At 33.6% G+C, this 15,691-nt stretch overlaps 2 protein-coding genes across 2 annotated transcripts; both read right to left on the reverse strand.

Annotated features, from left to right (window-relative positions):
• Positions 1 to 310: 310 nt before the first annotated feature.
• On the reverse strand, positions 311 to 2,279 carry LOC110821336 (NAD(P)-binding Rossmann-fold superfamily protein). The gene is made up of 4 exons (XM_022051130.2): positions 1,949 to 2,279; positions 1,583 to 1,847; positions 832 to 1,014; positions 311 to 744 (listed from the first exon to the last, which is right to left on the reverse strand). Exons 1-4 carry the CDS (start codon positions 1,999 to 2,001, stop codon positions 337 to 339), a joined length of 909 nt encoding a protein of 302 aa, XP_021906822.2. The 5' UTR covers positions 2,002 to 2,279; the 3' UTR covers positions 311 to 336.
• Positions 2,280 to 4,882: 2,603 nt separating this feature from the next.
• On the reverse strand, positions 4,883 to 14,822 carry LOC110821207 (cysteine synthase-like). The gene is made up of 10 exons (XM_022050953.2): positions 14,439 to 14,822; positions 13,545 to 13,654; positions 12,613 to 12,670; positions 11,608 to 11,871; positions 8,283 to 8,420; positions 8,138 to 8,189; positions 7,952 to 8,031; positions 6,845 to 6,904; positions 6,381 to 6,461; positions 4,883 to 5,348 (listed from the first exon to the last, which is right to left on the reverse strand). The coding sequence occupies exons 1-10, from the start codon at positions 14,712 to 14,714 to the stop codon at positions 5,256 to 5,258; spliced, it is 1,212 nt and encodes a 403-aa protein (XP_021906645.2). The 5' UTR covers positions 14,715 to 14,822; the 3' UTR covers positions 4,883 to 5,255.
• Between the last annotated feature and the right edge of the window lie 869 nt (positions 14,823 to 15,691).

The following is a 15,691-nucleotide window of genomic DNA, read 5'->3' on the forward strand; positions in this document are numbered from 1 at the left end:
TAATATATAAACACCACATGGGAGCAATGTGGAAGGTGAGAAATTTAGGGTTATGTGAAAGTAAAAGAAAATGACAAAGTTTTCGTGTCACGTATAAATTAAGTTTGGTAGATTAATATATGCAGTAGTGTGTTAGATTTAAAACTATGAAAAAATGAAAGAAAATTGATCAAATTTTCGTGTTTCGTATATAAATTAGTTAGGAGATAACGTATTAAAATATAAATAATTAATTATACTAATTTTTTTAATTAATTTTTTAAAAATATTAATTCTAGAATTACTATCATTACGTGGACAATATCATGTCTGACAGTAGATATATAATTAATATATCTATAACTTGGAATAAGTACAATTAATATTATTAAAAGGTCCAAAACCCATATAAAATTTCCCACTTGGCAACTTCTCGGGAGGAAGCAGGACGAGGCTGGCGGCGACTTCGGCGGCGTCCTGCGCGGAATGAGTCCCTCTGCTGCCGGTCATTGCCGTCTGAGTAAATCCAGGGCAAAAGCAATTCACACTCAATCTCCTTCCCTCCTCCCTCTTCGCCAAAACCCACGTGTACGCGTTCAGCGCCAGCTTCGACACCGCGTACTCCGTCCAAATCTCCGGCCACCCTTGGCTCCTCCATGTCCCATCCTTGACGTTTTCCAGGAATAATTGGACTATTCCGTCGATGTGCTCCTCCTTCAGATTCTCGTCTCTCAGGACTTGCTTGATTCTAGGGTTTCTCACCTTCTGCAAGTTAGGTCATAAATGGTCAGAACTGTTAATCCGATTTGTATGTGATGGATAATTAAAGGGAAATTGATGGATTGATTTGACATTTATAGAGCCGAGTCTGGAGGTGATGTTGAGAATGCGGCTGACGGAAGGAGAACGACGAAAGAAAGGTAAGAGAGCTTGGGTGAGGAGCTTGGCGCCATAGAAGTTGATCTTCATCACTGTCTCTGCGTGGTCTACTGTGTTTTCCTCTATGTCGTTGAATGAAACGGCAGCGTTGTTTATCTGCAGTATGATATTAATTAGTAACTAATCACTGTATTAATCAAATTTGTTTATGTAGTAATTATATTTAATTAACTAATTTTCTGAAGAATTTATTAATACATCCTTTTTGGTAAGTATATACATTTATATTTGAATGTGAACTTTATCGTACATTATTATTATCTCAAACCATAACACATGAAAGCACGGGTTTACATATATATATATATATGTATATATATTGAGAAAAGAATGGGTATCTATCAATTATGCTACAGTTGTTTGTATATAATTGTATATAACCAACCCAACACAGTTGCAGAGAAATGAAAGTTGTATAGCTTATATTCAATCTTTTGATAAGATTAAAAGGTGCCTCTATTTTGCTTCCTATAATATATATATATATATATGTGTGTGTGTGTATATAAAGCATCCCCTATAGAATACAATGCATCCAAAACAAGATGTGCATAAACTAGTATTGCCTACCTTCAAAATAGCAAGCAATTATAGAACATAATGCGTATATGATCATGTTCATACATGTATAATATACGTGTGTATATATGTAACATATACTTACAAGAATATCTAACGCTGCAAAATTTGCGGTGAACCAAGAGACAAAGGCATTGATGGAAGTAGGATTAGATACGTCAAGGCAGTAAAAATGGAGACGATGATGAAACCCTTCCTGCTTCAAAGATTCAAGGGCTTTCCGGCCTCTTCCGTCGTCTCTGGCGGTTAAAATCACCGTTAATCCCATCTCCGCCAGCCTCCTCACCAGTGCAAACCCTATCCCTTTGTTAGCTCCCGTCACCACCGCCGTCATCTCCCTACTCCACCACCTGAAATTTCATCCCCTCAAATCAATACACACATACATAAATGACCAGGAAAAATAATCTTGAAAAGATTCTTGGAATGAAATAAGGAAATAGAGGTTTACCTGGTGGGTAATTGGGGAGGAGAAGAGTAATCTGGTTCCTTTGGTTGATGCATCAGTAGCAGTAGTGAATATATATATATATATATGTATATGTATATGTATATATATAAATGGAGAAATTAGAGCTTAATGAATATGTTGGAGTGTGTGGGTGTGTGTATATATATAGAGAGATGGAGCGAGTAGTCTCAAATCAATTTGTACGTGAAGTTTGAGAAAGGAGTCGTCTCAAATCATATATACACACACACACAAACACACATATATGTATACTTATATGTAAAGAAAGGAGAAGATGGGGGGGGGGAAGAAAGTTTCAGAGCCTCCAAGCCTGAAGTTTCTGAACCGTGTAAAACTAAAACAGATCATGTGGCTAATTTAGTAGAAATTAAAATGATCAAACATCTGCTGCGCCAGCCCACGTGCACCTTCTAATTGCAATTTTTTTTTTTTATTTTCTCCTTTCTAATAATTGATTATATATTTCCACCATAGATATATACATATATATTTATATTATATATAATTGCTAGTGATCTTCTCCATTATATTTTTACAAGTCACCTTATATATTTACTGTTGCTCAGTCGCAGAACTAGGGATATAAACTAATGTAATGGGGGATTTACTTTTACATGGATCAAACACAAACAATACATGTTGATACTCTTGATTCACGAATTATACTCTTTACGGGTACTCGTGTTTATAAGAATAATTAGATATATATATATACATATATATATATATATGAGTAATTACATCAACAAAATTATTATTATTTTCTGGGTCTGCATGAATTCACGTATAGAAGAGAGGCATGAAATTAAATCAACCAAAAACAGTGATGTATGCATTGAATTTTTAATAACTCTTAACTACTAAACAATCTATTTTATGATTATTTACAGCCTTTCACATGAGCCATGTCTCCTGTATAATATATATATATATATACACACACACACACACACACATATGTAAATGTGTGTGTGAGTGTATTGACCCAACATTCTAATCAACCATCTAACATGGTCAACCCCACCGACCTGTAATTTAACCTTTTAAAAAAAAAAAAAAAGAACTCCAGTGAGGATTACCAGAGCATAACTTTTGATTCTTCTCCATCTATGCATTATATACATACACACACACACATATATATATATATATATGTGGAGGTATATAAGAGATTCCATGAATATCTCACTTGTTCTGTTCTTTTCTAATTATTTTTAATTACTTCTCCTCTCGTAATATTCAATCAATCAGTGCATATATATATATATATATATATATTATTACTGTTTATGCTTGGCATGCTTGGAATCCACAATAAATTAACTAAGTATATAAAGTGACTGGTTCCTTTTTCATCACACGCTCAAAAAGCAAAGCAAATAATTTGCTTTGGAGTTTTAATTAATTTGAGTTTAAGGTTAATTAATTCTATTAATTAATAAAGATTAAATTAATTAAATTGTTTTCCAAGGCAGTCCTATTAGCGTAGGGGCACCTCATTGACTTTCTCTTTAACTAGGCAGTGCATGTGCTCCTCTCCTCTCCTCTCCTCTCCTTTCCTTTCCCACGAAGGTATACCAGACACCACCCACCATATCTATCTATATATATATATATATATTAGAATAATTTACAAATATATGTTATTAATTTAACCATAATTATAAAATTTTCTATTATTTTATTACAGAAAATTTATTTTATTTCCATGACAATGAATAATGTGAGTGAGATTCCTTTCATCGTCTTTTTAATATATTATTTTTACATTAAAATAGAGGTCAAATTTTTAACCTCTACTTTTCTAATTATAATGTAATAATTAGACATTCTTATAATTAGATTTAGGTTAGATGGGTGTATTTGTAAATTCACCTTTTTATGAAGATATATATATATGTGTGTGTGTGTGTGTGTGTGTATATATCACTCATTTGGCATCAAAGCAGTACAATTTCTATTAGACTTCATTTTTACTATTTGTTCAAACAGCTTTTGTTGCTCTTGTATTACTCCTCCAATAGTTTGAATGTGTAGTGCTCGGATTTTTTGAACATGACAACATAGTTTGACCTCTTTATCAAAAGCTTAATATGGACGAATAAAATATTTTTTATAATTCTTTTAAATAAATAAATATTTAAATCATTCACGTGTTCAAATTCAAAATACATATCTTTCGAGATGGTATTGGTAACTCTTAAATACATAAATTAAGTATCATACTAAATAATTAATAGATTAACTCTGTTACACATACTGTAGCGATTGATCTTTGGTTAGGTCGGATTCAAATGTCAAGAAATGTGATATAAATTTAAATTAAAATACTCTTGAGGAAAAAAAAAAAAAAATTCCTGTTGAGCTGGTATATATTTTAACATTATATTAAACCCGACACTGTGATTCATTTTGTTTAGTGAAACTTTAAAATAATGAACATGTTATTATCGCGTTATCAAATAAGATTATAAAAGTTGGAAGCAATTAAATATTTACCTAATACGAATGAAACCAGGAGAGTTTATAATCCTCATCCATGCAATAACATCGTCTCGAATTTGAATTGGTATTTTCTTGACTGAAATTAACAGCATAATTATTGTGAAGGAATATTCAAAATAATTAGTCTAACCTAATTTATTTATAAAAGTATGTGTATATAACCTAATAGAAGATCAAATTTTGAGTACTCAAATTTAAGTTTGTAACAATAATATCAGCAAAGTCTTATTTGACTATTGCAAAACCAACTGTTTATGAATATTATGGATAAATCCTTTTGGGAAGGGCATACATTAGTTACATTTACGTATAAAAAGTCAAGTTTATTTTGACGAGAACCAAATAAAATGTAGCAAAACTATAATTTACTTTTAAAATTTTACTTTGAAAAGAAAAGGCAAGGTCAAATATGATAGGACGAGCATTCTTTTTTCTTTTTTATCAAAAAAAGGATACAAGCAGAACGGTGGATTTGAAAATCATAATAAAATATGCGTTCCAGAATTCAGCAAGGACTTCCATGTGATTCAGTCTGTGCTAGACTGATGGATCTTTATGCATATATCTAAACAGGAGATGTCAGCACATCCAGAGGAAAACATAAATTGAGATTACTACAGAACTTCATCTTCAAATAAGTGGTTTCTAGTGCACGAGGAACTGTGGAGCAGCAAATCTTATTATGCCCAGCAAATGATGAAGAAAATGTTCTTCAAATGCACGTCGGGAAACAAAAAAGACATGCTTCTTAGTTAACAAACAATTTATTTAAAGAAAATCATCAAAGCTCAGGCTGCATTTTTTCGCATTCTTCTCGAATTGACTGGAAAAGAACAGATGAGAGATACCGTTCTCCAAAGCTAGGAAAAACAACCTAAAAAGCATTCAAAATTCTCAAATTAGTTTTCCCGATTTTCCGCTAACAATTATTGCCAAAGGAGTATTCTTGATTATACAGAATGAATAGGGCAGCTTATAATGGAGAGCAAAACAAATTTGAAAAAATTTCAAGGAAAAACTTAATTGTACCGAGAAATTGTCTTGTACAACGGTACAGATTGATCTTGTAAATATTTTTATTAATATATTGATAAAAAATTTACTCCATGGATTTTATTGGTCATCCAGAGTGCCATCAATGAAAATGCCATACTGAGTACTCATTTATCCAACTTTAGGAACTAGGTGGGAGAACTCAGTGGAATTTTCTAATAAAGGAATCCATGGAAACATAATCTAAAATGGCTTCCCTTTTCAATAAACAAGCTGATGGAACACACCAAACATGACAGCCACACTTACTATTACCCATCCCAACCAGCCAAAATGCCAGCACCTCACAAGGTATTTCTGCTTTGACCAGTGTCAACAACCAACCACGGTTGAAGCAGCTGATCTGAATGCATATGGTCACAACTGCCATATTTCTTGCTATATACAATCAGATCAGGATGAATCTACTATAATCAAAAGTTAAAAACAGTCCAATCTTCACCGGTGCAGACACAAGAGAAAAGTGTCAAGCTCAGAGCATCAACCAAGTAGGCCACACCCTCAGATAAATGCGCTCCCACTACCCTGCTCCACCCCACCATATTCTGTTTCCCACCCCCAAGAAAAGATGGAAAAAAAAAAGCATTTGACAGTAGGACAGTTAGAACCAGTCAAGTTCAACCTGAATTGGTTTTGATTCAGTTGAGGCAATTTTAGTGATAAAGCCAACCTCCTCCACCCTGATCCGTTGTTGTTCTTCTAATATGCTTAAAATGGACGAAACTATAATTCACTAAATCCCACTTTTTCACTTATGAACCTATCTTAGCATCTTGTAATATGCCCTAAATTCAAGCACAGGAAAACTTAAAATACAGCAAATATATTGTTCTGTAATAAGAAAAGCACTTACTGCAATAAGCTTCCCAGCATTCTCGGGTCTCTTTCCAACCTTCATTGCAGCAGCAGCTGCCGCTCCGGAAGATATGCCAACCTGAAAGTGTGTCATACGAACATCATATAAGAAGAAGAGCTAAATAGTTCTACCCTTTTGTAGACTACAGCAATTAGTGTTTCTTCAAATAAAGAAAACTTGGTTCTTTTTTTTTTTTTTTTTTTATACGAAAGTAAATAAGCGAACAAAAGTGTGACAGAATATATTTGTAGGTTCTTTGGTAAACCAAAAAGATGGTGGTTGATTAAGAAAGGAGATATACTTGAATTTCCCTTTCTCTCTTACAACTAATATTTTTAGTGACCCTATCCGAAGAGTTGTGTTTATGCATCGCCTTCAAAGGAAAGCATTTCTTTCAATTCCACTTCTGATTTCAATCCAACCTTCAAAATGCATGTTAAAGCTAAATAAAGATCACTGACCAACAAGCCTTCCTGGAGAGCTAATTGCTTTGCAGTTTCAACAGCTTCATCACTGGATATCTGGAAAAAAGTTAACAAGTGAAAATTAATACATGTGAAAAAAAAAAGCAACACAGGGTAACAGTTGCAAGAAGGAATTTAAGCAAATAGGCAGCGACGTATTAAACAAATAATGATAATTGATCCTTCAATTTTAGATTAAAGATGTTTAAGTTAGTGCCGGAGAAAAAATAGGGATCAATTTATGAGGTATGTTTAGGAAAATAGAATAGCATGGACAATCATATACAATAACGGAAACCAAATCATGGCATTGACAAACAATACCAAGAGCCCAATTTGTTTCAGTTTAGCTGTTTCAAACAAACACCAAATACACCTATCATTATTGTGATTGCCAAAACAAGTAAACTCACAAACAAACATTTAATTATCCATCAGAATCTAGTTCATAATCATTACAAAGAGGTCAGCATGACTTTTTCAAGAATTTAAGCATACATGGGCTGTAGGCTATCGATAACCTAAAAAATGTGAAACAAGAGATACAATGAACAATTTTAATAGGACATACCATGGTAAGATTAGAAAAACCCCAGGACCACCAACTGCCAAAAAAATGGAAAGGAAAAAGGAATAGAAAATGAATGCAGTAATAAAACCTTTCTTTTCCATAGACTCAAATCTTAATTAACCAAAATAAAAGTCAACTTTGTGATATGGGAGTGCCCTCTTCATGCAAAAAGGGAAGTTTAGGACCTTAGACAAAACTACAGAGTGCGTGCTTCATGAAAAAAGGGAAGGTCAGGACCATTCCTGCTTAGGCAAAACTAGGTTTAAGTGATGTCTTTCCTCTTAAAAACTTATATGCTACGAGAACCAGTACTTAAATATCGTGTAATGCATGTAAGAGGTCTAAATTAAACCAAAAACTTCACTAACCAACTACACAAGTGTTATTAATAAATTCATCAACCAAAATTTGTACTGCTAAACGGGGTTCTATGAGTGCTAATTCCTCTACAAATTCGCTAAGGAATGCTGACTAGTCCCTAGTAACAGAAGATCATAGACAAGAAAAAGGATGAGGGAGAAGTATACCCATACCTCTATGACTTCATCAACAATGTCCTCGTTCAAATTCTCTGGTACAAAACCAGCTCCAATGCCCTGAATCTTGTGAGGACCTGCATTTTTTTTTATATAAATAATGAAATACAAAAAATTACGAAAAGTTAATACAAGACTTGAAGAGTAATATTAAATTACTTCAGGAAGAAAAAGTTGTCTCACCAGGTTTTCCACCAGAAAGAATGTTGCTTTCTGTAGGTTCTACACCAATAACCTGATACATAAGAAAGAAAAATGAAAATGATGAGAGACTGCAACTGTAACAGCTTGAATAAGGAATAGATGCTTCATATTGCATAATAACTACCTTTATTTTAGGATTTTTCTCTTTAAGGTACTGACCAACTCCAGAAATGGTTCCACCAGTTCCAATGCCGGCAACAAAAATATCCACCTTACCATTTGCGTCTTCCCAAATTTCTGGACCAGTAGTCTCATAGTGAATCTGCATTTTGAACACAAATTCGGACAGGGTAAGTCTAAACACAGCGCCAACACTCTAGAACATCTTGTAAGCAACTCATCTAAATATGTGCAGCAGAAATCTGCTACTAGAGATAACAGCAAGAAACATTTTCAGGAAAACTTTGATTGTGAAAAATATCAGTAAAAATTGAATTGACATACTAACCATGGAATATGCAAATAGGAAGAAACAATTTCAGGAAAACTTTGAGCTGATACAATCAAATCTCCATGAAAATCATAGATCTAATCAACATTGATATACAAAACCAAATAGTAAGTAAATCATTACAAGAAAAAATGAATAGTTGGCTTCCACTATCAACAATCCTTTTGCATTTGAGATGTCCGGACTTTTTCCTTCTGCTTATGGTGCACAGCTTTTGAGTTCCTTGGCTTGAGCTGGATTATGGTTGGTTTTCTGGTAAATGAGATCTGGCTGTGGCGTGGCATCCACAATAATAAGCACAAAAAAAAAACTCCTCCCCTATCTTTTTGCTACCATGTGGTTCATCTGGAACAAAAGTAACAAAATGGCTTTGAGGGCTTAGTTTTTCCTTTTTGTAGAGTTAGAGATTTATGATTCCAGACTATGAGTTTCTTTTTGTTTAAAGGTCACCCCCTTATTTGTAACGAGGATTTGGGAGCCGTTGTTGATATCCTGACTGATTAGTGACTATCTTGTATATGGGTGCAAACCCGTCGGTGCCTTGTTTTTATAATGTTTTTCTTTTTACTTTCCAGAAAAAGTAGAAAGGTTGCGGAGCATGCTAACTTTTGGAGCATTCTTTATGTTTCTCATGTATTGAGGAGTGATGAGCTTGGGGGTTTCTTTTCTTGCAGGAATGCAAGAAGGAAGATAGTCTCTCTCATTTCTTTCATAATTTTGGTAAGTTATTTGGAGAGAGAGGAATGGAAGATCTTGAATGGCCTATTTTTTTTTTTAAAAAAGATCTTGTATGGCCATTTATTATCCTTCCAATATAGTTAGTTTTTGCTTCAGATCTTTTATATTCTGTTCAAGGGTTACTACAATGTGAGGAAAAAATTAGGAGACATAATAAGCAGGCCACTTAACCCATTTATTGTGCCCAGTGCCTTGCGCATGTAATTATTTTTCTATTCAAAAAGAAAAAGTACAGAGCACGATATGCTACAGTTCCATCTAACTTAAAATAACAACCACAAAACCAAGTTAACAGTTTAAGATTTTCAACTCCAGTTCAGAACAACTGTTCTTGGATTAAAAAGAAAATTATCTTTAGGCTTCCAAGAAAATTTTTCTCCAAAACATATTGTTACTGCAGCTTGTAATTAATGACCACATTCCCAAGTTTAATCCAAGGATTGTCATTCCTAACTTCTTTTTTTGAAATAAAAAGAAAATATTATTATGCATAAGGTACCAATAGGGTACCGCCCGAATACAATCTAATTACATGTCAATCAAGTGGTTCACGACAACACCAAAGTCAACCAAATCTTTGATGTTATGACTCAACAAAATAGAGTCAAAAGTATGAATTCATCTATCTCTAATTTTTGTAAAGTTAGTCTCCATACCCTCAAAAGTTCTTTTATTCCTTTCTTTCTACACCACTCAAAATATAGTAAGTGGAATAAGGAACAAATGATGTTTCTTTTTACAAGAGCCAACCTACGCCCACAATTCATTACTCACATTACTAGTCATAACCCAATTTAACCCTAACAACCCAAAAACAGAGGTTCATATGCTGTATGTCACAGGGTGAAATAATAATAAATGGTTGCACGATTCCTCAGCCGCATGGCAAAACTAGCATTTATTAACAAGCTCATTCCCCTTCCTTTTTAGCATGTCCAAAGTCAGAATACATTCATTGGCCGCTTCCCACGCAAAAAAAGTCATTCTACGAGGGGCTTTAGACTTCCATATTTTCTTATAAGGAGATGACATGCTACAACTGTTATCATTCTTAGTTAAACAATTATACAATGATTTCACCGAGAAACCTTTCTTCTCATCCGGCTTCCATATTCTTTTATCATTTTCTTTATTCAACTTCATGTCATTTAGTGACAAAAGCAGCCTGCTATACTCATCAATTTCCCAATGATGCAGTCTTCTCTTTACCTTCACATTCCACACCCTTCCCACCCCTACAATCTCATACATCTCCTCCACCTTTGCATCCTTATTGCAAGCAATGTCAAAAATTCTTTTGAATCTGTCCTGCAATCTGAAATTCCCCATCCATTCATCTTACCAAAACCTTGCCCCATCACCTCTGCCCATCTGCCAACCCACACAGCCCTTGATGCAGTGGTTGTCATCCCTTATTTTCCTCCAAAGGCTCAGCCTGTGGGATTTAAATTTACCCCTTCTCCCATTCTCCCTCTCCCAATCACCCCATCTAGCATGCACTACCTTCCTCCACATTTCCCCCCCCTCCCCAAGATATCTCCACAACCATTTCCCATGGAAAGTACGATTTAACTCCACAATTGACATTAAGCCGAGCCCACCCTCCAAAACCGGTTTTTTGACACCTAATCAATGATATTTTCTATTACCATTCTCATCACTCCAAAGGAATCTACATTGAATGTTTTCAAGTCTTTTTGCAATGCTGGCCGGAATTATTAATATGGAGAGATAATAGATTGGTAAGTTAAAAAGTGTACTCTTAATCAACATGAGTCTCCCCGCTTTAGATATAAAGTTCCTCTTCCAACGTGAATCTACATTGTCATTCCTAACTTCATAAACAGGTTTTGTTTTATACTTTAAATTTAAATTTAGATTACATCTAACCAGTATCATTTTCAAACAATTACAATCAAAAGCAACAAAAAAATGGCAGGTTACAGGAAACATAAACAGTCAAAGTCACACTCCCACCATCAACACGGATTGATGTGGTTTCCTCCTTCAATGAAATGGGTTTTGTCATCCAGTTTGAGAAGTAAACACCAGCAGAACTCATGTCCAGAAAGTAGCTTTTTTATACAGTTGGTATGTTCATCAGGTAAATGAAAGAAGCATTTTATAAGATAATCTACATCCTAGTACAAATCTAATTTGTAACAAGTATAGATGAAAGCAGAATTTTTAGCATATAATCTAATTCCTAGTACAAATGTGACTGTCTAAAAAGTATGAGAGGGAAAGGTAAATTGCAAACCTTTGGATTTGCAGGATTGTCAAATTGTTGAAGCATGTAGGCATTAGGTGTGCTTGCCAAGATCTCTTCAGCTTTTTGAACTGCTCCCTTCATTCCCTTCGCCGAATCAGTTAAAACAAGCTCAGCTCCAAACGCCTTCAAGAGAACCCTTCTTTCCAAGCTCATGGATGCCGGCATTGTCAAGATAAGTTTATAACCCTTTGAAGCAGCTATAAATGCAAGGCCGATGCCTGTGTTTCCACTTGTAGGTTCCACAAGAACACTCTGACAATATAGAAGGACAAAGCAAATAAGGTGACCTAAAAGCTATAGAAATCAACAATACTTTGTCTTACTCTTTAGTATTGTTTTACAAGAAGTACAAGGACCAAAAGGTTAACCAACATGGCAATTTTTTTAAGTCATTCTAATTCCTCCCAAATGTTATACTGCATATGAAAACAAAAATTTACCACAAGAAGAAAATAAAGCAAGTAAATTATTTTTCTTTTCAACTGACCATTTTTTATTAAAAGCATATAATTTTTTTCCCATAAGACCAAGGAAAATTTATTAGAAAGAGAGAAGGTAAAAGAAAAGGAGAGGATAAGGTATCCCCAAGAAAGAAATATATGTGTATATATATACTTGGATATACAAGAAACAAAGAAAATGGACGCAGAAATAAAACATCAATACAGTGAAGCAGGTCCAGTCTTTATGTAAAATTGACGAAGAAACACCCCAAATGGCGGAGGTTGAGTAAGTTGTTGAAAGGCCCTGGCATTATGTTAACTTTGCAAGAATATTGCATGGTCAAAGAAAAGCAAGACTATCGTAAATGCCCAAGGAAACAGTTTATATTAAAAAAAAAATGAAATAACTGAAAGAAGGCCAAAATTTAAGTTTCACAGAAATGACAAGAAATAAAAGGAGGACATGCATCTTAAAAATCTACTGCTTGTTACATCCCTCAATATAGGCATAAGGAGCCACTCCACCATCAATTACTAGTAGGACCATTACCTTTCCAGGTGTTATTAGCCCCCTTTGCTCAGCATCAGCAATCATACTGTAACCTATCCTGAAATGAAGTAGAAACTTTTTAAAAATTAATCAAGATGTCATCAATAGAATATTTATAAAAAGATCATGTGAATATAACAAAACTAATCAGCTATACACAAAAGAAAGGATGAGACTCACTGCCATTTGTTTTTACATTGTACCATGACGTGGAAATTGTGGGCTGGTCTGATGAATAAGTTTGGCCTCATCTGGGTGGCACCTCCTACAGTTTTTTTATGAATTCATGTACTCGAGAGGATGGAGTAAGAAAAGAGGCTAAGATACTACAGCAGTGTGCTATTTTTGCAGGTCCATGGGGTATATGGCTAGCAAGGAACTAAGAAACTTTTCTTGATAGGAAGACGACATTCCATGAGCTCAATGAGAGGGTTGTTTTTATGGTCTTCCTTTGGGCAAAAGCACATGGTCACTTCCCAAGCATAAGCATCTTAATGCTATATCATAATAGGGACACATTCATTCACAGAGGATAAAGGAGACATTTTACTACACACTGTTTTCAATTTCTTGTTCGTAATTATCTATTTATTTTTTTACTTACTGAGGAGGATGACTTATTATCCATCTTTGTGATCTCTTCTCTCCTGCTATTATTTTACTAAAGCTTCTTTTTCTATCAAAAAAAATCAGCTATATACAAAGGTTTGGGACCGACTGCAGAAAAGCATTTTCCTCAAAGACTTAGCATGTCAACATAGGAATGCTATGTAGAGAACCAACAACACCATCTGATAAGCATGATTTTCCACTTCATTTTCAGTGGTGACATTCAGATCACAGTCTAACTGGGTAGTTCTTTAAACATATGAACAAGTTACAAGATCCTCGTACAAGTTTGAGTGCCTAGAAGAGCAATTTTATCTTCCTACCTGTCCTTAACACTGCAGCATGGCTCCATGATTTCAAGCTTGGCAGCAATGTTTGCAGCACACCCCTTTACAATATTATTTAGGTACACCATTGGTGTTTTCCCAATAAGCTGTGTCACATAAAAAATAGTATGAAAAGATATATATGTGAAGAAGATGAAAACTGAGTGCAGCCACGAATTTTTCAGTTGCCTTGAACAAATCATGAAATAGGCAAAAACAACTGTTTAGGTTTATAAGAGACGCATATTGCATCACCAAATAACAGCTGAAACCATTCTGCCAAATTTTTCAAATAGAAAAGCAAGAATTACATAATATTCGAATGAGAGAACATCTTTGTCAATATAAATTCCCAACAAGGAACACAGCTTTGCAAGATTCACAGTCCAAACAGAAATTTCCAGAAAAACTTCTGCTTCATAATTCTCATGTCTTAGGCCCAAAATAGATTCAAAGATCTCAACTAAAGCAGTATCCCAATTGGTACTAACACAAATACTCAGAATTCCAAAATTTCCGGATTGAAAACCAATTTTACAAGAAACAAAACTAATCCACCTCATATGTCTCATGGACTGTAGCAAAAGACACTCGATATCATTGCTAAGCTACACTCAACATTAAACACCTAAATCCCCGGGAAACAAGCCAAAATTTCTCCAAATTCAAACACAAAGTTACAAAAGAGAAAACTAAAAATAAACTCATTTCTTAATTAAAACAATTGCTCAACGGGAAAGAGGAGCTGAAAGAGCATATAAAATCTCTCTCATCGAGTAACATCCTCCTAAACATTAACACACTTCAATAGTACAAGCTTTCAAAAAGAATCTACGAACGGAAATCCTATCAGATTTAATCAATTACGACAACGGAGTCAAGTTCTCTCACCTGAGTTACATCGCTGGCAATATTGAGGCCTTCAACCTCAGTCTCAGGCTTAACAGACACTGCCTTGCACACAACAGATAATGCGGAAGAGGAGACCTTCTCATGCTTTTGTCTCAGCTGCTTGATTCTCAAAGGAGTAGCACCGAGCACAGACCTCGTCCATCGGAGAGGAAAGAGCTCCGTTGATTTGATCGACTTGCAGAGATAATAATCCGAGGATTTGAACAACAGTGCGGACGAAGAAGAAGAAGAAGAAAAAGCAGCAGCAGTAGCCATATTTAGTTCTCAGGAATTCTTGATATGAGAGAGTTGGCTTTGCACAATCCGTTGGATTTTACACGGGTGCGTACGATAATGAATTTGACTGGAAACGCGGAATCGGTTCTTTAGGCACAAAAAATACATTTATTGTATTTTATTTAATTCGTATGCATTTTTAAAAAATATATTTTTCTTTTTTTCATCAACATGACCTTTTAGTGGCCGAAACGACAGTTTTAAAAGTAAAATAATAATAATAATAATATGATAAATTGGAGGCCATATAAAAAATATCTTTACCATTAAATTATAATATTTATTTATTATTTTTATTCACGTAGAATTAATAATAATAATAATAAATGCCATGAAAATTAACTTCATGTAATTCATTATGTTATTTATTTTTGCTAATAATTAAACTTGTAATATAATAATGGTTAGCAATTCAAAATATAATTATAGTCGTAGCCTTTGAATTCTATAATTATATAATTTATTAAAAAAATAATTATATTACTAAACTTATTGACTTTTTAGTTTTCTGAATTTATCTCATTATATAATTTTTATTATTTATGATTGTGTAAGTTTTTCATATATTTAATCAATATATTAATAAAATTTACGGTTCGATAATAATTATAATTATTTTTAACATTTATTGATTTGATAAATTTAAAATTATTAAAAATTATATTAAATATTTGATTCAATTATTTTTTATTAATTGTTTACAAATTATAATCAAGTTGGGAATGTACTTACTAACGAGGCAAATATTACCAAGTTATATAGCTTTTAAATTCAAAACTTTGTACTTTTTTTATTCCTCTATTATAATAAGATAATTATAATCTATAGTTTTATTTATTACAAATTACTATATCAATTGGTGTGCTATGAATGTATAATTTATAGACAATGATTTATTGTATTTTATGGTACAATTAAATTATAATATTTATTAAAAAAACTATTGTCAGCATTCA

Source organism: Carica papaya, chromosome 5, assembly GCF_054855325.1.
Source record: "Carica papaya isolate Zhongbai chromosome 5, ASM5485532v1, whole genome shotgun sequence".
NCBI classification, from domain to species: domain Eukaryota; kingdom Viridiplantae; phylum Streptophyta; class Magnoliopsida; order Brassicales; family Caricaceae; genus Carica; species Carica papaya.

Bases quoted from the DNA above. Each gene is read 5' to 3' on its own strand.
- LOC110821207 (XM_022050953.2), bottom strand. From the start codon at position 14,714: ATGGCTACTGCTGCTGCTTTTTCTTCTTCTTCTTCTTCGTCCGCACTG. The intron at 11,872-12,612 runs GTAATGGTCCTA...CTATATTGTCAG, and splicing joins GGCTAATAACACCTGGAAAG to AGTGTTCTTGTGGAACCTAC. The intron at 8,190-8,282 runs GTAGTTATTATG...CTTATGTATCAG, and splicing joins AGAAAAATCCTAAAATAAAG to GTTATTGGTGTAGAACCTAC.
- LOC110821336 (XM_022051130.2), bottom strand. From the start codon at position 2,001: ATGCATCAACCAAAGGAACCAGATTACTCTTCTCCTCCCCAATTACCC. The intron at 1,848-1,948 runs GTAAACCTCTAT...ATGAAATTTCAG, and splicing joins CCTCCCCAATTACCCACCAG to GTGGTGGAGTAGGGAGATGA. The intron at 745-831 runs GTCAAATCAATC...CCTAACTTGCAG, and splicing joins CCAGACTCGGCTCTATAAAT to AAGGTGAGAAACCCTAGAAT.